Source organism: Ostrea edulis, chromosome 5, assembly GCF_947568905.1.
Source record: "Ostrea edulis chromosome 5, xbOstEdul1.1, whole genome shotgun sequence".
In the NCBI taxonomy this organism is placed as follows: domain Eukaryota; kingdom Metazoa; phylum Mollusca; class Bivalvia; order Ostreida; family Ostreidae; genus Ostrea; species Ostrea edulis.
In genome coordinates this window covers 51416644-51440886 of record NC_079168.1, presented here as the reverse complement: position 1 = coordinate 51440886, position 24243 = coordinate 51416644, and the positions used below count along the sequence as shown (strand labels likewise).

At 35.8% G+C, this 24243-nt stretch overlaps 2 protein-coding genes across 7 annotated transcripts in view; one reads left to right on the top strand and one right to left on the bottom strand.

Annotated features, from left to right (window-relative positions):
• Positions 1 to 7996: 7996 nt before the first annotated feature.
• Positions 7997 to 15066, bottom strand: LOC125649722 (prolyl-tRNA synthetase associated domain-containing protein 1-like). 3 transcript variants are annotated; one of them, XM_056164742.1, is made up of 4 exons: positions 13943 to 14021; positions 11019 to 11122; positions 8999 to 9104; positions 7997 to 8447 (listed from the first exon to the last, which is right to left on the bottom strand). In XM_056164742.1, the coding sequence occupies exons 3-4, from the start codon at positions 9083 to 9085 to the stop codon at positions 8025 to 8027; spliced, it is 510 nt and encodes a 169-aa protein (XP_056020717.1). In that variant the 5' UTR covers positions 9086 to 9104; positions 11019 to 11122; positions 13943 to 14021; the 3' UTR covers positions 7997 to 8024. The 3 variants fall into 3 exon arrangements, with proteins under 3 accessions (XP_056020717.1, XP_056020718.1, XP_056020716.1); XM_056164743.1 differs by lacking the exons at positions 11019 to 11122; positions 13943 to 14021 and adding an exon at positions 15041 to 15066; XM_056164741.1 differs by lacking the exon at positions 11019 to 11122 and having other exon boundaries at positions 13943 to 14030.
• Positions 14021 to 24243, top strand: part of LOC125649721 (glycogen phosphorylase, muscle form-like) — a 25649-nt gene continuing 15426 nt past the window's right edge. For all 4 annotated transcript variants that reach the window (XM_056164740.1, XM_056164739.1, XM_056164737.1 and 1 more), the window contains exons 1-5: positions 14021 to 14362; positions 19914 to 20015; positions 21421 to 21603; positions 22075 to 22206; positions 23356 to 23467. In XM_056164740.1, coding sequence (XP_056020715.1) covers positions 14117 to 14362; positions 19914 to 20015; positions 21421 to 21603; positions 22075 to 22206; positions 23356 to 23467 — 775 coding nt within the window. In that variant the 5' untranslated portion in view covers positions 14021 to 14116. The remainder of the gene's footprint in view (positions 14363 to 19913; positions 20016 to 21420; positions 21604 to 22074; positions 22207 to 23355; positions 23468 to 24243) is intronic.

The following is a 24243-nucleotide window of genomic DNA, read 5'->3' as shown; positions in this document are numbered from 1 at the left end:
TCTTTGTTATGTAAACAAGGCTCATCCCATGTTTTTGTTTACATATAGATTGCTTGACAGAAAATAGCATGTTTAAAACAAAATGAGATGTGCCAAACACTAGAAAATATTTAATTGTGTTCAGAATTAACTTGTAAATTGAAAAAATCTGCTTTAAACAAAACTCTTTATGCCCCCCTTCAAAGAAGAGGTTTGCACCTGTTGGTCGGTCGGTCGGTAGACCACATGTCCGCTCAATATCTTGAGAACCATTCACTTGATGATAATGATATTTCATATGTGGGTTGGTTATGAGTAGAAGAGGATCCCTATTGTTTTTCAGGTCAAAAGGTCAAGGGTAAATCTACTCTGGACATAGGAATATAATGTCTGCTCAATATCTCGAGAACCCTTTGCTTGACAGACATCAAACTTGGTACACCAGTACATCTTCAGAAGAAGATGACCCCTATTGATTTTGAGGTCACATGGTCAAGGGTCAAACTAGACATAGGAATATACTGTCTGCTTAATATCTTGAGAACCCTTTGCTGGACAGACATCAAATTTGGTACACTGATATGTCTCCAGGAGAAGATGACCCCTATTGATTTTGAGGTTACATGGTCAAGGGTCCCACTGGACATAGGAATATACAGGTGTTATGGTCTACGAGTACAGTGTCTGTAAAATCAACATATGATGCATATGTTTATACAACTGCAAATTAACTGTGTTGGGCAACATAGGATTCATTCACCCGCTGGCATGTCTGCTATAACGCAACAGAATTGTTAAATCCTGATACAGGTACATTTGTATTTGATGTGAAGATTGCTGATGACTTCTGACAATGTGCCAGAATAAGGCAAGTTCGGAAAAGGATCTACAACTCTTGTCTGAACCATATCTTGGCAACAGATGTGCTCGACAGAAGGGTGATATATGACCTGAGGGTGTGTTGTCTGTCCTAACTTACATTTTTAGGTCACCTAATTTAAGTCACTCATGTGACATATTGCTATTGGTCTGTCATATTTGCATCTTTTGTTAAAAATTGAACATTTTTAACTTCTTGATGACTTATATACTATTTCAATTCTTTTTAAATTTAGTATGAAGCATCCTTCGGACAAGGGGGGACATAAATTGTAAATCTCAGGATTCCTGCATCCCCAAGACCAAAGGGGTGGGGCAAAATTGACTAATTTTCAAGTCTTCTTCTCAACAACCGCACATCTATAAGACAAACTAAATGCTTGGTCATGTAGTGCAGAGAGGCATCCACCAAAATTGTAAACTTCATGATCCACAGAGAAGTTTACCCTAGGGCGGGGCCAAACTTGGTAGATGGTGTTGATGCATAAAACATTTAAATACTGTATAGCTGGGTTTTTTTCCATAATCTTGGCTTATAATAAATATCTTGGGGGTTGGGTATCAAACTGCCAAATTTATAATAGCTAGATTTGCACTCAAATGTGCTTGCAATCATAATGCATGTTTTACAAGAAAGATAACTCAGTATGCAATATTGTTATGTCACTGATACATATGGCATTCTTCAGAATGGGAGGTAATATTTGTTTCTGGTGACAGTCAAACATTTCAAGAAAGGTGAAGATAACAGTGATCAAACTCATCACTCCTATAAGCAATACAAAATAAAGAGTTGGGCAAACACAGACCTCTGCATACACCAGAGATGGGATCAGGTGCCTAGGAGGAGTAAGCATCCCCTATCGACTGGTCACACCTGCCATGAGCCCAATGTCTTGATCAAGTAAACGGAGTAATCCGTAGTCAAAATCAGTGTGTCATGAACGGCCTATCAATCGGTATGAAACACATCAGACAGCATTTGACCTAGCTGCAGAACTGTAGCATCTCTGAAAAAATATTGGGACAGATCAGAGCTCTCCGAAAAATTATTTAGACAGATCACTGATCTGTACCAATATTTTTTGAGAGAGCTTACGTTCTGCAGCTGCATTTGACACAATGATAGGTTATATTGGCAAACTAGATCATTATAATGGCAATAGAATTTGCAAAATGTTGACTTTAAATGACACTGTTGAAAGCTCTAGCTGTAACATCAACTTGTTTGTCAGTAGCCTGCCTTGATTTAAAAACTGATCATACACAGAATAAGCTCTTCATTGTGTATTGAATCAATTGAGATATCTAAACACCATATGCAGGCAATAGTGGAATATTGCTACATATAAATATGGGAAGTTGACAATAGAGAAGCTGAAATCATCCTGCTTGTCATAGAGTTAAGTTATATTGTTAGTTTGCCGTTAATATCTATTTTCAATAAAGTACAAAGCAAATGTGGAGGACTCCATGGTGTCTTTTATCTCGAGTTCATAGGGATATATCGAATCAACATACGAATGAAAATGATAAAAAAAAAAAGAAAGATAAAATATCATTGATAAGTTGAAGGCCACAGCAAAAGTTTTTTTCTTCTCGTGTAGCTTTTGAATAAACTCTGCTTCATAAGAATATAAAAACAGGTTAACTAGCAAAGGAGCACAATTTCTGCCCATGGGTATTCCAACAGACTGTTTGAAGACCTGCAGATCACCAGAGACTACGAAGATATTGTCAATGAAGAACTCCAGCATAATTTTTATTTCAACTTCAAAGTACTTGTGCGTATAATCAGAGTGGTGTTTAACAAAGTAATTTTTTGGGATGACTACTGATCACCAGTCAGACATGAATATTTCCGTTTTCCATTTTTGTTGAAGAAGTAACTATCTATGATGTCAAAAAGTCTAGTCTTTAATTTATTGTGAGGAATGGTTGTGTACAGTGTTTAAAAGGTATACGTTTTAATGTTTTTAGAATCCACATTTGATTTACACCACTTCTGGCATATGTTGTGGCACAGTATGTTTGAAGCTTCTCCTTCACAGCTGTTAATATTTTCGTGAGGAGCAAAGACAGTGGCTTAGTAGAACATTTATTTGATCCAGCAATGTATCTTTCTTTGTAAGGATTTTTGTGAGGTTTAGGAATTCGGATCCAGTAACTCATATTCATCCATCCCACTGACTGGGATATTAAATGTGTCTAAAACTGAAACATGATTTTGAAGAATTTCATCTTTGAAAGAGCAGTTGGAGTATAAGTACAATTACCAAATGTGGAATTAATGCCAAGTTCATTTAAAATACAGTTGTAATAATGAACCTTTCAATTCTAGAAAGACAATGTTGTTACAGGCTGGATAAGTAATTAACACTACTCCGCTAATTAATTCTTATACGCCTGTCTTTAGACATCAACATTATCTTTAGACTTATGGTACAGCAATGTCTACATGTTCATCCAATTGGGATTTTCTGTTTCTATTTTCATTTCTCTGTCATATATATTCTGAAACTTGCTATGTAGCTTCTTTGTGGGTCACTCCAGATTGTATTGCAATTTTGATCCATATCGACTTCTTTTGCTAGAGTTTTGGCCCTTTATTTGAAAATTAATGTTATATGGAGGGTACATAATTTGTCAGGCTAACACCTCCCACAGTTTTCAAGTAAGGTCCATCTTGTTTTACAGAGTGTTTGTATGGAACTGGCAAGGATTTTCATTTTCTTCAATTTTTGAGAAAATTACATATTGAACTTGCTCAGTTCTGAGGAAATATTACTTGGAGAGTACATTTGTTCTGTCTAACTCCTCCCACAGTTTTTAAGTGAGGACCTATGTACAGAGTGCTTGTATGGGTATTGAAGGTGTGCATGTGGCAAGGATTTTCATTTTTGTTTTTTATTTATTTAATATTTTTTTTTTTAGAAAATTACATGTTGTTGAACTCAGTTTTGAGGAAATATTACTTAGAGATCGAGTACACGATTTGTACTTTTAAAAAGTGAGGACCTTCTTACCTTATAGAATGTTTGATGTGCATGTAGCAAGGATAATGGATTTTCTTAGTCAGATTTGAGGAAATATTAAACAGCAAGTGCATGGTCTGTCCTTTTTACTCCTCTCAACAGTTTTAAAGTTAGGGCCTCTGTAAACATTGTGTATTGCAAGGATTTTGATTCTCAATTTCCTAATTTTCTTTGGTGTTTGAAATATTTACATGTTTATTTTGGTTAATTTTGGGGAAATATTTTCCACAAAAAAACCTCTTAGTTATACCCCCCGCAACAAGTTGGGGGGGGGGGGGGGGGGGGGTATACTGGAATCGGGTTGTCCGTCTGTCTGTCCGTCCGTCCGTCTGTAGACGCAATGGTTTCCGGACTCTAAAGCATTATCCTTTCCACCTACTGTCACCATATCATACATATGGACTACCCATGGGATGAAGATGTTCCCTATCGATTTTGGGGTCAAAAGGTCAAAGGTCAAGTGCACTGGACATCGAAGTAGCAATATGGTTTCCGGGCTCTAAAGCGTTATCCTTTCCACCTACAGTCACCATATCATACATATGGACTACCCATGGGATGAAGATGTTCCCTATCGGTTTTGGGGTCAAAAGGTCAAAGGTCAAGTGCACTGGACAGCGAAGTAGCAATATGGTTTCCGGGCTCTAAAGCGTTATCCTTTCCACCTACAGTCACCATATCATACATATGGACTACCCATGGGATGAAGATGTTCCCTATTGATTTTGGGGTCAACAGGTCAAAGGTCACATGCACTGGACATCGAAGTAGCAATATGGTTTCCGGGCTCAAAAGCGTTATCCTTTCCACCTACAGTCACCATATCATACATATGGACTACACATGGGATGAAGATGTTCCCTATCGATTTTGGGGTCAAAAGGTCAAAGGTCATGCACACTGGACATCGAAGTAGCAATATGGTTTCCGGGCTCTAAAGCGTTATCCTTTCCACCTACAGTCACCATATCATACATATGGACTACCCATGGAATGAAGATGTTCCCTATCGATTTTGGGGTCAAAAGGTCAAAGGTCACATGCACTGGACATCGAAGTAGCAATATGGTTCGTTTGTCATGCCATTTGTTTTTTACACTCAGAAAAGAGGGAGTTTATACCTATTACCAACACCCTTTTGGAGATTGGGGTAAGCGGGGGGTATTCTTAGTGAGCATTGCTCACAGTACCTCTTGTTTCACAGAGTGTTTGTATGGGTATTGAGGATGCATGTGGCAAGGATTTTGATATTCTTCAAATTTCAAAAAAGAAATTACATGTTGTTGAACTGAGTTCACAATTTTGGTACATCCTTTTCTGCTTTTCCTAAATATGCCTTTAGTTTTAATACTGTATTGGCAAACTTACCAAAGTTTTAAATTTCATTATCCTAGGGGGTAAGGATTTGGTTCCAGGGTGGAGCCAAAATTATTATAGTGATTATTGTCTTTATCATTGAAAGACTTCTTTAATTTTGCTAATACTGTATAAAAACTAAAAAGCAGAAAGAAAAGCCCAGGGTTCTGACTCTATGGTGGGTCCAAAATAGTTATTGTTAAAGGGACTGGTTCTTTGGGGGAGAAAAAAAAATATTTTTCAGATTTGATGTTAAAACTCAAAAATATATCTCATTTAATGTTAACAACCAAAATTTGGACCCTCTGAATGCAAAAATAAGAGCAATAATTTAGCTTTAATTCTGTGTTATATGTAATCAAAGAGTAGTCTTTTTATGTAAACAAACAAATCAGTGAAATGTTAATTTTGTAATTTAAAGCATCTCAATTTTGTACAGACACAAATTTTAACTTTTAAATGACACATTTTACCTAAAGTATTCTTGAAATGTGATATACATAATAAACTTGATCAATATCCATTTATTTTGAAAACTTTGTAAACAATAACACACCCCAACCTTGTTTTCAAAACAAATAATGAGCATCTATCACGATACATAACCTTAATTTCTTTGTGAAACCTTCTAAAGATATCAGACTTTAGATTTTGATCATTTAAAGTGAAAAACAAAATTTGGATATTAGAATTTAGCATAGATATGCAGAACAGGAAAATTATAAAATTCATAGCCCTTGGAGCTAGTGATACTAAACAAGCATTCTGAGAGTATTGCATGGCAATACATAGTCCCCTACCGGTTGCAAAAATCACTGTACCACAACAATATTCAAAGTTCATTATGTAGGTTATGGTAAAAGGGAAAATTGGGGAACCAGGATAGGAATGGTTGCATGGAAATCAACTACTATTCGAGTAGAGACTAGACCAAGAAAAAAGACAAATTTATAATTAGGTTTAGGTCATTAACCAAGTCAATAAACTGTGACATGTAGATGATCATGAATAATTTATCTATATTGTAGTATTACTATGCTAGAAGTTTTAATGAGTGTAGTATTCTTAATTCTTATCTACAAACTTGGATGTAGACTAACAATTCATGCTATTTTTCTACATCCAAGGGCCATAACTAAGTGAAAAATCAACGGACCAAGACGAAATTCAAACTTGATCTGTAACTTGTTATGGCAAAGCAATGTACCAAATATCAAATGAATATCTGCAAGCACAACCAAAAAAAGTCTGGAAAACTGATTATTCATGCTATTTTTCTAAGTCCAAGGGCCATAACTAAGTGAAAAATCAACGGACCGAGACGAAGTTCGAACTTGATCCGTAACTTGTTATGGCAAAGCCACATACCAAATATAAAATAAATATCTGCAAGAACAGAGAAAAGAAGTGCGGAAAACTGGACTGACAGAGGCACGGAGCGCAAACCTAAAGTCCCCTTGACTTTGTCAGTAGTGGACTAATAACTGATAAGGCTTTGGGCCTCTTGTTGACTTCTTACCCAGAAACACCTGGCAATTTTCTGTCAGACTTGTCATAAAGTATTATTGAGAATTGTTCAAATGAGGGGTCATACACCTCTGAAAGGGGAAATAATCAAGAAAGAGTGAAAATATTGTGGCAGCTTTTAAAAATCTTCTAATTAAAAGAACCCCTGGACCAGAGAGACAAAACTTACATGAAAGCTTCCACAGAAAATGTAGATTCAATTTTTTATAAATCATGGTCCCCAGGAGTAGAGTGGGGCCACAATAGCAAATCAAAGATTTAAATGGAGATAAATTAAAGGGGCATGGACACGATTTGAGCTGAAAAATTTCAAAGTTCAGATTCAAGTCTATTTAAATCCTGGCCTCTGTGGGTGGGATTTGTTGTTAGATGGGGCCTCAACAGGGGATCAAAGTTTAATCTATAAAAATCTTATTCTCAAGAGCAGCAGGGTCAGGATTACTCATATTAATATGCAAGCATCATCAGGTAGTTCAGATTCAAGTTTCTTCAAATCCTGGCAAGGGGGTAGGATCGGGCCTCAATTGGGGATCAAAGTTTTACGTAAGACTAAAATATTTTTCAAAAATCTTATTCTCAAGAGCAGCAGGTTCAGGATTAGTCATATCAATTTGCAAGCACCCTAGGTAGTGCAGATTCAAATTCCTTCAAATCAATGCCCACAGGAGGAAATTTGAAAATCTATTTTCTTTTTAAAAAAAATAATAAATGGACCATCAGGTTAAGGTGAAGCTAAATTCAAGATAAAATTTTACATGATACTTGAATAAGTTGATTAAGTCATGACCCTGTTTAGCTTAGGTGGGGTTGTTATTTTCCATGGGAATATAGAGAATAAACAATCCTTTTTAAATCTTCTGCTGAAGGACAGCAGGACCAGGTTGACTCAGGTGAGTGTTGTGGTTCATAGGCCTCTTGTTGTGTGGCACTCGGGTGACCTTAATGACTTAATGACATAAATCCTCTTTTTAATTAAACTATTTCCTTTTTCATAATGATAGACATACACTATACTCCTTTTCTTAGATGTGAATGGACTGCTTGACCAGTCATAACAAAGCTGATGTAGTAGTGATCTACATTTGGGGTGTTCCGAATGACAATTAAGCATAAAAATGGCACATATTCACTTAGTGGTAATTCAAGAATTTTTCACTTCCAATCTTGAATTTTACAAATAGATCCCTAGGGAACATTTTACTAGCACTGAGCACACTGCCTTTAAATTGGTATGAAAATTTTATTATTTCAACTCAAGTCTACAATCAGAGCCTCATGATTAGTGTGATCAATAAAAGTTTTCAGATCGGTGGGTGAAATGCTAGTAGTGGCACTATTAACCATTGGATGGAACCATATTTTTGAGTAGGTCTGATCAAGAAGGTGCTGGTCCAAAACAAGCTTGACCTCATTTTCTGTATCATTAATTATTCCAAATACTGAAACAGATCCTTGTTGTATTCCAAGTTTTTCCTCCAGCACACTCGAGTCAGCAAATCTTAACCCTCCTGTTGCCCCTACCAATTTCGCAAGGTCATTCAATTTAATTTCAGCATCATGGGGTGCACAAAATAAATAAAGTCTCTTCTTTTTGTCTTTCAGAAACAAATTTTTGGCAAATTTGCCCTCTCTCTTTTCAAGGTATGGTAGTGCCTGCTCAACAGTAAAGACCTGCAAATAGTATATAAATGTATTTGTATTTTGATACCATAATTCTGATGGTATGATGTGTTATATTCTTTTCACTCAAATTGACACAAAATCAATTTCCACAAGACTCGGCCATTAGGAACCCACAAAATGCAGCTTTAATGACAATGTAATTCTGGATTTTTATGTTTTCTTATAATTAAAAGTACCTGATTGAAATATGTTGGGTCTATATTTATATAGTCCAGTCAAAATGCTAGGCAAATGCATAAAGAATACCCAGTATTAATACCTTTTCTTTACAGGCACTGATGTGAATCAATTGCGACTGTTCACCTGGCCATTACCTGTGGGTGTTCACCTGGCCATTATCTGTGGGTGTTCGCCTGGCTATTACCTGTGGGTGTTCACCTGGCCATTACCTGTGGGTGTTCACCTGGCCATTACCTGTGGGTGTTCACCTGGCCATTACCTGTGGGTGTTCACCTGGCCATTACCTGTGGGTGTTCACCTGACCATTACCTGTGGGTGTTCGCCTGGCCATTACCTGTGGGTGTTCACCTGGCCATTACCTGTGGGTGTTCTATGGTTTCCGTCTGGATATTCCACTCAGCCAGCTTACTCAACAAGTCATCTTGGCCAATTTTTGTTGAAGACATTTTTATATCTTTTAATGTCCTAAAATAGATCAGAGACAATTTTCAGTTGTACACGACTGGCTACAAACCTTGTAAAGGCTGTTCCACTTCTGTATATCTTAAAGATGAGTAACACATCATCCTAATGGCCAACATCTTTTTGAACTATGAATGGAAAATTAAATATCAGTAACATATCTCTTCTCCTTTTAAACTTTGTTTACCTGGTTAGCTCAGTGGGTTAGCTTGTGACCGCTGATCTATAGATCACGAGATCGAATCTTACAGGGGTTTTAATTTTTTTCACAATTACTTTCTTCTACTTTTCACAACATAAAGTAAGTTTTCAATTTCAAAATATTGCACATATCCATTCATCACTTTCCTCAATGGCCTACAGACTGGATGATGATCTCAGTTTGTTTTGAAAACCAGGCTAGATGGGCTCATTGTATCTATAAAGTGATACACTCCTTCTATTCATGTAACTTTATTTCAACAAATCTTGGACAAATAATTACATAGTCATGATTCCACATAAAAAATTTCATTGTAAGGCTGTAAGAATTTTAATGATATCATTTGGAACTAGGTGTTATGGACAGACAGCAAGACAGACCGACCCGAATACATATATGCTAAGAGTGGAGGACAAAAGTTTTTTAAAAAATTACAATTCCATAAAAATTTACTTTTCTTCATCGAAAATATACACTGTGTATGCAAATATATATACCTTACAGTATTGGTTTATTTAAATTCCAACTGGCCCTCTGTGGAACATTTTTCTAAAGTTTAAACCAAAAACAGGAGGAGGAAACCCTAGTATAGGGGCAATTTCCGAGTTGCGATATACATGTAGTTGTTTCCCTTTGTTGAACTCTTATGTACAGTGAGACGCAAAACATATTTTCATCCACAGGTGGTGGGTACTTGTAAATGCTTATAGTTGCATTTATATATTGCTGAAAGGCTTGAAACCCAAGCATTTAATAGAATATACAATTATTTCATGCCTACTTAGGAAACAGTCAAAATTGTTATACACCTTAATTTTTTCCTATACAAAACTAATACGATTTAGAACCAACATTTTAACTGTTAAACCAACTCTCATTCTCGTGGACTATTGACCGGTCAACAGTTTACGTACTGTTGACCGGGCAATAGTCTGCTCAATCTCTATTGGCTATGCAAGTCACATGATTCCTAGTCTGTTGCTTTCTTTACATACTTTACATAATGGCGAGGTTCACTGATTTAACTGATTATGAAATGCAGAATTTATTAGATAAAAAGCAAAGCAGAAACATGAAAAATATAATAAATTATTATCAATTAGGATATTCACTAATGTTTTCTTTTAAACTGAAGGACACGATGACAAATTACGCAATCACACCGTCCTGTTCAAAGTCCAAAGTTCCAAGTCAACAAACCATGTGCATTGAGAAAAAAACAACATAAAAGAAAGAAAGTGTATAACAAAACAGTTATAGACTGTGTCTACGGTTCAGGCAACAGATTTATCCTCGGGTCAAACAAAACAGCTGTTGTCTTCGAACCCAATTAACTGTCCAATAACTGTATACTATTGTCCCAAGGTAGTGGCGAAGACCGGGGAAACTGTTGTCAGAGGCCGTAGGCCGAGGACAACAGTTTCCTTCCGGGTCTTAGCCCCTAATGAGAGGCAATAGTTTTGACTGTTTCCATAGTGGGCATGAATTGTTTTATTACCTAATCTACTAATCAGGCAATAGTTTCTCACGTGTTTGGAAAACAGTCACATGACTGGGAAACAGTTCGTCACATGATTGGGTAATAGTAGGTCACATGATGAACCGTTTACCCCTGCTCATTTTGTGTACCTTTCTCTGCTGATTAAAGTTGGAAAACAGAAAAAAATATGTAATATTAATTTATATAGTAGATTAGGTAATAATACTGAATGTACCTCCATCATAGAAGAGCTGACATCTCGGAAATTCCTTATTCTGCTGTATTGTTGCATTTTCCCTAGGGGTAAATTTACATTTTTATGCCTCTGATGGGGGGTACCTGTAAAGTGCGAAACAAAATGAAACGAAATCTACCGAAACAATACGAAATCCGCTGAAACGAAATCTACCGAAACAAAACGAACCCCACCGAAACGAAACGAAACAGATTGTATAACCGATCTCTTTTAATTATAATAATTAAAAATGGTATCTTAGGCCCCTGTGAAAGTTACCATATATCAATAAAATTCGCCTCCCCTTTGATATAGGCTTTCGGCTTGATTGATACAAAGTTTTAAAAGTTGGAAGGGGGTGAGTAAGCACAAAGTACATATCCGAAGTTGATTAAATACCATGTGCAATTAGTTTCGGATCCATAAATTTCAGAATGAAAGGTTACAGTCTCAGAGGTCTGGGGAAACACACTCAACGAGGGGTGGGGTCGCCGGCGTTGGATCCGCTTTTGGGCATAGATAAATTGTTTGAAGAAAATGGTGTCTGAGAAAGTTGAAAGCAGGAAGAGCTCTTAACCTCTTATTTTATCTCTAACTGCTGATAATGGAAAAAATTTTAATAGTATACCATATTATATGAATGCAATTCGGTAAGATATATATACATGTATTAACAAAAATTATTATTGATATGTAGTGAGTCTAAAGATAACTCTATACATTTGGAGTGTTGCTAGGATGGGGAATTGAAAATGGGACAGAAAACGGAATTTTTTATGCAATAATATCAGGAGGAGGTCAGCATTTTGTAAAATCAAAAGGCTTATGAACATGGGAAGCAGAAATTGCAAAGAGAACGGGAGGACATACTCAGAATACACTGTTTGATACACTTCATACAAATACACAATATCCACATGTATACACAGATTTATCTTTAGAGCAAAAAATACTGAAATATGTATTTATGCCCAAAGGCAGATCCAACGCTGGCGACCCCACTCCTCGTTTAGTGTGTTTCCCAAAACCTCTGACCTGTGAGACTGTAACCCTCGGTTCTGAAATTTATGGATCCGAAACTAATTGCACATGGTATTTAATCAACTTCGGATATGTACTTTGTGCTTACTCACCCCCACCCTTCCAACTTTTTAAAAACTTTGTATCAGTCAAGCCGAAAGCCTACATCAAAGGGAAGGCAAATTTTATTGATATGTGGTAACTTTCATAGGGGCCCAAGATGCCATTTATAATTATCATAATCAGAAGAGTTTGGTTATACAATCTGTTTCATTTCGTTAGGTAGGTTTCATTTCGGTGGGTTTCGTTTCGGTATATTTCGTTTCGTTTCGCACTTTACAGGTACCCCTCTGATGGGATTTGAACCCGGGTCTCTACACACATGTCCAGCACTTATCAATTGAGCTAAAGGGCTAGTAGGAATGCAAAATCACTCACACTACCACATTGTCCCCCTCCCTTTTAAGAGTTGTCCCTGACTCTTCCGGAGTGCCAACACCTGTGGGGCGAAGTACTGAGAACAATCTCTCTCACCCACCAAAGATAACCCTGAGGTTCCAACGTGGGTGCCAAATGTAACAGATACATTTGATATCTCGGAAAATGCATATTATGTTCTGAAGAGCCATCCATTCTAAATATAACTGGAAAATTTATTTTGAACAATATATGACACTGTATTTGTATATAACTATGTGTTATGTAATCACTTCTTTCTTTACTTGTATATGTACATTATTTGTATGTATTTTCATGCTGCCCCTTGAGGACCCTTGATTGGAAAATAAAATATGTATGTATTCTGCTATATAGTTTCATTTTCTCCTGGAGCTAAATTTACATTTTTATGTCTCTGATTGGGATTTTTAAAAACACACAAGTCCAGCACTCTATCAATCGAGCTAAAGAATTAATCCTCTAGCCAGAGCTAGTAGGAAAGCCATATCATTCACACTACCATTAAGAGTCATCCCTGACTCTTCTGGAGTGCCAACACCTGTGGGGCGAAGTACTGAGGATAATCTATCTCACCCACCAGAGGTAACCCATGTCCCAACGTGGGCACCAAATGTAACAGATAAATTTTTATGCCTCTGATGGGATTTGAACCCGGGCCTCTGGCACACAAGTTCAGAACTGACTACCAACCCTCTAACCAGAGCTAGTAGAAATGCCATATCACTCACAATACCACACTATGTAGACAAAAAGAAATCTATTATGGGGAATCGAAAAGCTACAAGTATACAACCCCAGTCATTCCTGACTTATCCTCCTAAATTATTGAATCTGACAAGACTAAAGGAATACAGACACATTGCATGTGCATACCCCACAGTTGCCATAGAAACCATACATAATGATTAAATTTGTTCCATAGCACTGTCTCTGTTGCTTAACAACACCAGATTTTGTGTTATATATATGATGACCTCTGACTTCATGATGAGTATTTTGTCATTTAATCCAATGTTAGGCCTACATATTCAATGGTATGCCCGTTTGGGCCAAATGATTTGGAATAAATCATATCATATTGATAATGATTATTTATATAAAATTTGGTTTCTAGAAAATGAAAAAATGAAATTGAGCTAGAGTGAATTTCAACTTCTCTAATTAAAAGGTGCAAAAATAAGAATATAATACATGTAAATCTGATAGAGAGGTTTGAATATACATGTTGATCTAATATTAGTAATAGAGAGGTTTGACTGGTGTGCGTCATGTGGACCTGAAACTAGACATAAACAAATGGCCCATGTGTTCAGACGTACTACAAACACAACCAATATCTCCCTAAAATCTGTGGTTATTCATTCAGTCTGTAAATATATTCACACTTGTGAATAACATCTGATTAATGCCTATTTTGGCAATCTGTTAATAACCGAAAACTTTACCTTTAATCCCTGTAAGTGTAGGCAGTACGCTTAACAGGAGTCAATATCCGGATTGCGTGACGATTTGGGTTTTAGCTAGTATTATAACCTTGATACGATCGGTAGGCCAAGGACGAAGGGACGAGAGGGAAGCAGACAGCAAACGAGGTTATATTTCATTTCGTGCAACGGGCCATGGCCTCTCACCCACAGACAGACCACGAGAAGCGAAAGCAGATCAGTATTCGCGGAATAGCTCCTGTGGAGAATGTTGCCGAATTCAAGAAGGCATTCAATCGCCATTTGCATTATACTATTGTGAAAGATAGAAATGTGGCGACCCCGCGCGACTACTACCTCTCGCTGGCACACACTGTCAGAGATTACTTGGTGGGGCGTTGGATCCGCACCCAGCAGCACTACTATGAAAAGGACCCTAAGGTTAGCAATTGTAATAACTTTATAAGCAAACGAAGATACAATATGATATTACAATTTATATTTAACAATAACAGCACGCACCTACAAAGGGCATTGAAGTCTGCAATCGTTGTGCATGTGCAGAAATAGGATAGAAAAATATTTGAAATATGTTAACAAAGGCCTTGAATACAGAAATGACAGCTGTGAATATTGCATTATAAACTCTCGCTTCTATTATGTTGGGATTAGTTACTTGTATATCTCCTGGGCCCATCATGTTAACACGTACAGTTGCAGGGCATATATAGTAACAAGGCCGAATGTGCATTCTAAAAACTGTGGCATAGTTAGATACATGACCTTCCTATTGGCTCTGGCTAGTGGTTTAACCCTTTAACTCGATCGGTAGAACACTGGACTGTTGTGCCAGAGGTCCAGGATTCCATCTTCAGCAAAGACATATATACTTGACTCTGTCACATTTGGCAACCATGTTGGGACCTGGGTATACTCTCTGGTGGATAGAGGGATTGCCCCCAGAACTTTGCCCCACAGAGTAAACCCTTTAGCTCAACTGTAGAGCACTGGACTATTGTGTCAGAGGTCCAAGTTCAATTCTCAGCAGAGACATATCTATATACTAGACTCTGTTACAGCACTACATAAAGAATACTATAACAGGTTTCTGTTTCATACTTGCTGCATGTAGAGGTGGCAGGTGGAGGGAGGAAAGGTCAAAAGCTGAAGGTTATGGTCTCCATAAGAAGAGTACCATTGTTATAGGTTCCAGTGAGTCTCATTCTTGTTGTGCAGGAGAGGAAGGAGGAAGTAATATATTATTATTGTTTCTTGGTCAAAAGATCTACGTCAGAAACAGTAATCCTGTTTAACATTATTGTGGGCACTATTTTGAAGAGTGTTATTTCAAGTTGCAAGTGGTGAGAAGGTTCCAATTTGTTTCTGGGTCCAATGGTCAAAGTCATACATGCAACTGTAGAATGTCATTTCACAGACACTATTGAAATCATGTGACTTGATTGTTTAATTCGACTACTTGTTATGGAGATGGCAGGTGAAGAGAAGTTGTGATTGATAAAATGTTGTATAGATGAAAACTCATTTTACATGTGTCAGATGATGGCTGTAGGCAGTTTGCTTGAAATTGATAGCAAAATCACAAGATTTTGTGCATTACCAATAAAATGGATGTGTGTTCCTTATCACCATCTATCTCTCAGTGCTATCACTGAATAATTGGGACTGGGGACAAGGCCATTGGAATTGAAAAAAGTCGCAACATTTGATTAAGATTGGGAATTCATATTATCACTCTGTAGTTAAAGGTCAGCATCATTAAAGGGAGGTAAATACTAGTATCTCAGATATAATGTTTCATTTAATTAAGGGGATTTATTACAGGGTTTTGAGCATATCTTTTATTCTTTTATCTATATAAAATATAGAATTGTTTCATGACAAATTTTTACATAAGGGAAAATAACATTTCTGGGGTAAAAGCGGCTTTTTTCACTTTCGGAATGGTGCTTTTTTTGGTCACCAACTTAAAAAGAGGCACAAGAGCCCTATCTCCAGGTATAAATGCTGAAAAGCTGAGGAGCTAACTTCCTTAAATATGTGAAAAATTTACAACAATTGGCATTTTATCTGAGGCCAGAACACTACACAAAGAAGGTTGATATTGGGGAATAAATATCACTTCCTTATAACAAAAAAAAAAACCCTTATTTTAATTTATCAAAGGAAACCTTTACATTAACCAATAAAACCTTATAACTGAGTTCCTTAACAATTGTTTCTTGCATAGATTTATGAAGATTATGTCAAGGAATTTTTAAAATTATTCCATAGAACTGAGAGTTTTTAATAAAAGAATCAATTGTTACTGTATAAGAAGTACCTGGTAGAACTTACTTTTACAAATGAGATGAGAATTCTTTTATTGTTTGTATTTTTGTCAGCATGAGATATTTATCTTATTCTACATAGTCACTGGAAAGAGTTGAAAAAAAAAAAACAACCATGAAATGAATTACATGTGTTCTGGTAACACACAATTTTCGAGTTGCCCTACAGTTGTTTCCCTTCGTGTAACTCTTTTAGTTATATATATATATGGTAAGATTCAAACCATATTTTCATCCATACGCAGTCTATACAAATGCTTAATGCTGCATTCATATATTAATGAAAGTTCACTTCATGCATGGAATGGACTCCCAAAATGTCTCTCAGCATTTGGTGTGTCTAATTTCATACATTTGTCAATAGTCTATATGAAAAATGAGGCTTCAAATTTTTCAGAAACGAACAAGGTATGCAAACATAGATTCATCATTTACATCATGTACATGAAAAATAAGGAAATTATTGTGCACACTCAATGAAGAGGTTCTTTCTATGCATCTAACCATAAGGACTTGGGATATTCAAGAACTTTGTTATAGAATTTTGTACCACTGTAAATGTTTTAATATTGCTAAAACCATCTACTATTTGATGCATTATTTACAAATCTTTACCTAAAAATTCATTGGGGAAACATTACCCAAACATTGAAATCCTTCAAAAACATCTTTCTATTTGTGCATTTCATGTATTTACATTGTAACCGTTTTAAAAACAAATAATAGAAAATTCCACACAGCAAAATCCTATTCCAGCATGGTAGAATTTCACGGTGAGATACTTTTGACTTAGCAACGTCTGAGGTAAATAAGGGATGTTAACTGAGGCTCTAACTTGTTGGAGTAAGCAAAATCCTACTTCATTTGATGCACCCAAAATCTTGGATATCGCATGACCTTAATCCAGAAAGTAAATTATATGATGAATATATGTACTGTAGTTATATCATTATACATATACACAGCATTTAAGCTATTTAGATGTAATTTTGATGGGATGGGGCATACTCATTGGTGTAAAATGATCTATCAATGATGTAGATCAACTTGAAATCAAAATGGTTCAGATTTAATTTTGAAAAATATTTATACCGATCAAATATTAAGCCCTATATTTGGAATATTGTTCTTTGACATAAAATTCAAATTTTACTGTAAGTTGCTGATTAAAACTGAAAATTAGGTTACGTGAAGTGTAAACCACCTGCAAGAGGACAAGAGCATGACTAATAATTGGTTGATCAATTGGGGTTGCCTAGACCACGATGAGTTGGAATTTATTTCAAGAAAGTAGAACTACTAACTTGGTGCAAATTCAGAGATTTCTTGTTGATTGTAACAATCCAGACTTTACTGGTGAACGTATATAGAATGATACAAACCATGCTTTTTTAGAGAAGTTGATACACATGAAGTGTGTGTAATTATCACAGTAATTGTGTGCAATCCCAAAAATTATTGTGGTCCTTCATTTGTAGTTATTTCATTGCGAATCTGACAAGCTCACTATGGATAATTTCCTGATTTGCTCTATATAGGATGTTTACTGACTAAGCTATTACTGACATCACAGATAAAAAATAATGATAAAGATTTTAAACAAAAAAGCCTTCATCAATAGAAAATTTGTACTTTGCAACAAATTATTTATAGCCATGGACAGGATTTCACTTTGATGTTTGTTAAGAATTAAGGGGTGTTCAAATTGCTAATGCTAACCAGATCAGCGACTGGTTTAGACCTGGCATCTGATCACATGAACTTGGTCTAATCTCTGGTCTCTGGTACATCACACTCTCTTTGCTAACATTTGAATTTCTTACAATAGGGGTTTTGTCAAACAATGGTTTAGTCTTGGAGTTGGGGCAAGAAGGACTTGATTTAGATTCACTTTGGGTAGGTTGGATGTAGAGAGGGGAGTGTGAGCTATATAGTGATGCTTTAAAATGAAGCTACTAATCAGCATAACTGATACAGATCCTTCGGTGTGATATTGGACCACTTTGGTGTGGCATTGGACTGGGTGACCAGAATCAGTCCCCGGTGGCATCATACTGTCAATTTTGGAAATTTGGAAAGAGATATTGTGCATAAAAGATTTTACACTTTCTGAAGTATCTCAGACTTTTGCCTTCAAATGTGCATTCGGATTTTTATAAGTGGATATTTTATGATGTAATTTCAAGTGCAACCATTAATTTTTTTAAAGCCGTGAATATGTATATAGTAGTATTTCTACTTATGAGAGGTGGATCAGCTACTCATAAATTGAACAAGCATACCATGTCATATGAACAACAAGAGCTTGTTTTCAATCTTTTGATTTGACTGCTTCATATTTCATCCAGTATAAGTTTTCACTGCTTTAAAAATGCAGCAAAACATTTTTTATTCCCTGAATTTCTGGAAATGCAAATGACTATTTTTTTTTATCAAAGTTTGTTCATTGTCTTTAAAATTTCATATTTTCGACTTCTTCTCAAGAGCAACTGAAGGCAATCAGGGTAATAGATCAGCACTGATTCTTCTCATTTTGAAAATAATATGTTATTCATATTTTCTCTGATTCTCTTGATCCATGATAAATGGATCCTGTAAATGGATAATTTTTCACTTAAATCCATGAAAGACAAATTAAAATAAATTCTGGGTCAATTTCAATCAAACTTGGCAAAAAGGCATCGTCAGATACCCACGGCTGATCTTGTGTAATGCTCATCATGAGATGAGTAGAAGACGAAATCAGCCATAGGTATCTGACAATGGGCAAACATTTGTTAAAGGGTTTCAAGTTTGTTTAAAGGAAGGGCCACTTATTCCAAGGTTAAGAATAACAAGAATTGGAGGGGGGGGGGGGGGTAAGAAATCTTCAACTAATCACTATACCATGAAAATGAAAGATTCCTTATGTAGTAACCTTTGAAGCAAGAATGGTGCCACATTAGGCATTTTAAGCTTTACATAGAAATATAAAGGAAAATTCTTCAAAAATCTTTAGAATCTCAAGAGTCACAATTCATGAAATTAATATTTAAGCATTCTCATGTAGTGAACAATTAAATTTATCCACATTATGACCCCCAGGGTCAGGACAGAGCCACACCTTGTATAGAAATATTCTTTAAAATTTTCTCAAAAACCACATGTCAATGTATTTAATACTAATACACAACTGTCATGTTGTATAGATACCATTTTCTCTAGGTCTAGAGTAGGGTCACTGTTTAATTAAGTTTCAGTTGCTTGAGTTAGTGATGAGGCTCATTGGCCACTTGTTTAAAAAAAAATTTAAATGGGTGAGTAAATGTTTTTTGTACATGAATACACATTATATATTCAATGAAATTTAGAATGTAGTAAAAAAAAATTAACATTTGAACATTCATTCTCAAAGAAAAAATTTGGGAGGGTGGTTAAAACTTTGTTATACATGAATACATATTATTTATGCAATGAAATTTAGAATGTATTACCTCAAAATTACAAAGGCTATTGCACTGAAGTTACTAAAGAAAATTAGTACCATTAAGTTAATACTGATATGATAAAAAATACATTATGGTATCTTGCCTTTCTTTGGAGACATTTTTTATAGCTTTAATCTGTTAATGCTCTTGGTAGTAATGCTATTTTTGCTATTTCAGAGGGTGTACTATTTGTCCCTGGAATTTTACATGGGTAGAACCCTGTCTAACACCATGGTGAACCTGGGCATTCAGAGTGCATGTGACGAAGCCCTGTATCAGGTAAGACAGGTGAACTTAGCATTCAGAAGGAATGTGATGACGTCCTGTGTCATTTAGAACAGGTGAACCTGGGCATTCAGAGTGCATGTGACGAAGCCCTGTATCAGGTAAGACAGGTGAACTTAGCATTCAGAAGGAATGTGATGACGTCCTGTGTCATTTAGAACAGGTGAATATGGGCATTCAGAGTGCATGTGAGTTAAGTGAACCTGGGCATATATAGGACATGTAATGAAGTCCTATATTAGATAAAATCTTCACAGACTAGTGTGAAGGAAGATGCATGTACATTGCCAATCTTTCTTAGTTACTCAAATACCGGTATGATATACTCTTACTAGAATGTGACCTCCTAGTCACTGTTACCATATATAAACTAACCACACACAAATTAGCGGTAGGCCAGGCTAGATTTTCGGGCAGCCGAGCTTTTAATTAATAAACAAAACTATACAATGATTATAAATCATAGCAAATGCGATATTGCATAAGATGAATTAATAACCAATTAGCGTTTACCCTCATCAAAAACATTACTAACCCCTTGAAAAAAACCATAGATAAAAAAGGGTTAATATGAAAAAACTATGGAGATCTATGTCCATACGCCGGTGTTAATAATGTTTAGAGAGTGAATACTGGACGTGTATTCAGGGCTCAAAATTAACATTTGCCCGTCAGTCTGTGACTGGTTAAAAGTCTGGCGGGTGGACTGACATTTGTTTTAGTCAGTCCGATGGGACTGGTTAATTTTCTAAAGCATCATTTTGGAAAATATAGTTGTGAAATTTTATACACACATTTGGCATGCTTCGATCTGTATATATTAGACAAATCTGATCGTAAATATAAATCCCACATTTAAGTGTTACAACATTGTCTGAGGCATATTGAGTTAAATTTCATTTTAATAACATTAACAAAATATGTTTAATTATTTCTGAAAAACTCTTTTGGACTGGTAAATTTTTCTGCGGACTGGTTGAAATTATACCCCATCAGTCCGGCTGGACTGGTGACATAAAAAGTTAGCTTCAAGCCCTGGTATTCTTTAGCTGTAATTTATAAATAAAGAATACTATTCAATAAATTATTTAAAATAAGGTGTGTCTGACACTGTGAAAGCATCGACTTAGAATGACTACTGTTAACCAGCTTTACCTTGATATCTCAATAAAGCTGTCTGATTGGTCATGCAATAACTCCCTGCATATCATTACGCCAATACATTTGAACACACTTCTATCCTACGGTTTCCTGCTATTCTGCCAAACGCAGCAAAACTTTAGTATACTCAATACACAGATCAAACATGATAGCATTGCTTAGAGGCCAATGCATTACTTTTGTTTTTCCTGACACCCAATATGTTTAATCTACTTCAGCATCTTGTTTGATGTCTTAGATTGGCCTTGACATTGAGGAGTTGGAGGAGATCGAGGAGGATGCTGGTTTAGGTAATGGTGGACTTGGACGTCTGGCAGCATGTTTTTTGGACTCAATGGCCACCCTTGGTCTGGCAGCATATGGTTATGGCATTAGATATGATTATGGAATTTTCGCCCAGAGGATTGAAAATGGCTGGCAGGTAAACATAAAACACATTTTATGAAGTGAGAGCCCAGTTAATGAAACATTCTACTTCAGATTGTAACCATACATGGTTATGTTAAAATTTGTTAATGAAGACCCCTATTGGTCTTGGGTCACTGCATCCAAGGTCAAGTTATTGTCATTAGAACAAACAAAAATATTTGATCTCTGGATAACTGAAACACCTAACATCCATGTGAAACAAAACTTGGAAACGTGATTGCACATTATCATAAGAAAATCTGTTTAATTGTAGCTGCACCAAACTTCTTTAAATATGCCATTGGTTTTCAATATTTAAGTATGGAATTGCTAATTTGTACCACCACCCATCTTTCTCAGTTTGAATAGAGTGACACATGCATTGTTCTGATGTTGTCTGTATGTGGTATGGGTATTGCGATTGCCTCATGTTTTTCAGAAACACTATGATGCAGCATGGTTATTGCTATGATTTCTTTGTTAGGTTGAAGAACCAGATGAGTGGCTGAGATATGGAAATCCATGGGAGAAATCTAGGCCTGAGTATGTACTACCGGTCAATTTCTACGGACGGACAGAGACAACTGATTCTGGAGTGAAGTGGGTGGACACACAGGTGAGTTCCTCAGGTTTTTGATTTTTTGGTGTTAATTTGATACCAATAGAGAAAGTCTGAAGTACATAGGTGCAGTTCCTATTCTTCTGGGTAGACTGAATGGAGTGCGTTCATTATGTGAGAGATGGATGTTTAGAAAGTAATGCAGGGATAAAATCCCTTGTACGACACAAATCATGTCTCACCCTTTGGGTTAGACTGCTCAGACATATTGTATTTTGTCCCAAATGTCCATCCATTGGGCCCAAAATCTGTAAACACTGTTTCTCCTGCAGTATCAAGTGTAGTTGTACAATACATTATGTCTTTTTTAATGGAATGCTCTGCACTGTAAAATAAACTCAATGGAAAAAGAATATTTTGTTTGAATTTCCCTCTGACACTACAACATGGACTTTAACATTTTGATATGGAAAGATGTTTGTGAATTCAGAAGTTTCTGTTACATTTTAAAATCAAATTAGCATGAAGTTTGACAAAAATGTTGAGGGGGCAGGTAAGTAAAAGTATAGTGATGGAGAATGAGGGGAGGACATATGTTTTAGCATCAGGAACACTCAAATACAAATACAATGTACTAACAAGTACATGTAGTTAATATGACTTTTTCTGCATTTTCTGAATTCAAAGATCTTTTGGAATATAACACTATATGTTATTAAATGTATACATATCATCATGTATATTTAACACTCTTTATCATCAGTGCTTTGCAGTTAGATCTTATAATGTAATGAACTAAAACATATATGTAATGATAAAGTTCCAAGGTTTCGTCATAATGCGCTGACAAAAATCTATTACAATGTTAATACATGAATTAAACATTAGTAATGGATGGAAATCCAGTTTGGGGAAAAGCATAAAAAGTGTAGCTAAAGGCAACCCTTTTTTTATTTTATTTCACTTTTTTTATATACAAAATCCAACATTGTGTTATATTCTACTGATGATCAAGTTTGCTGGCTAATTTTGCAAATGTTAGATTTATATGATGTGGAGATTTGGTTGAAGTCTACATTTTGTACATTATCTTTACTTTTAATAAAGTGTACTGTAAGTGACCAATTCATCTACATTTCATGTAGTCTTGTATTAGGAGAGAGAGAGAGTAGATATTTATATCTTGCATTCTCTTTGTATTAACAGGTGGTATTCGCCATGCCGTTTGACAGCCCTATTCCAGGCTATGGTAACAACACTGTCAACACCATGCGTTTGTGGTCAGCTAAGGCTCCAAACAGCTTCAATTTGCATTTCTGTAAGTCTCTTTCTCATCCAGGAAGTGCACTGTGGTTATTCAGGAAATGAGTTTGGGCTTAAATCTGATTGTGCAGGATGCACTAAAACAATGAGAAGAGTCACACTCAGGGTATATGTCATGCTGGTATAACATTGATTCTGAGGAGGCAAATCATTATGTAGCATGATTCATAGGAAATCGCCAGTTTTAGATTACTGTGTACAGCATGTAGTTTCTGTGGATTTGGGGAATTAACTTTGTTAATGTGATGAAAGATGATAAAATTTAACTGCAAATTATTTGAATAAAATATTTTATTACAGTATGCCATTTATTGGGGTTCATATGTACATGTACTTCTACAAAGTGAATATACATTTCAAGTAAACTGAATGACCAGATCTTTGATATTTGTATGAATCCAGGATATAGTGTTTGACAGCAGAATCTGACAGTCAAAAGGTTGTTTAGTTGTTGAGTAATGCGTGCAAGTCCAGGATAGTTATGATAACGATACATCCAAGATTGACAAGGTCTTGAGCAGTGTTTTAGTTACTCCTTAAAATGGTAAAGTTAATTATACACATACTTCTAATTTTATGAGATTTATGGGACTTTGTGCTGAATGTAGTTTTCTGCAATGCCTTAACTAAGGAAACTGAATTTTTTATTTGGTTGTTGAATGAGTAGATACATATTAAGTTTCTCTTTTGTTACAGTTGAGTTCTCTGTATTTTTTATAGGAGATATATATAATTTTAAGACATACAATTTGTAATCAAGTCTGTCAGATT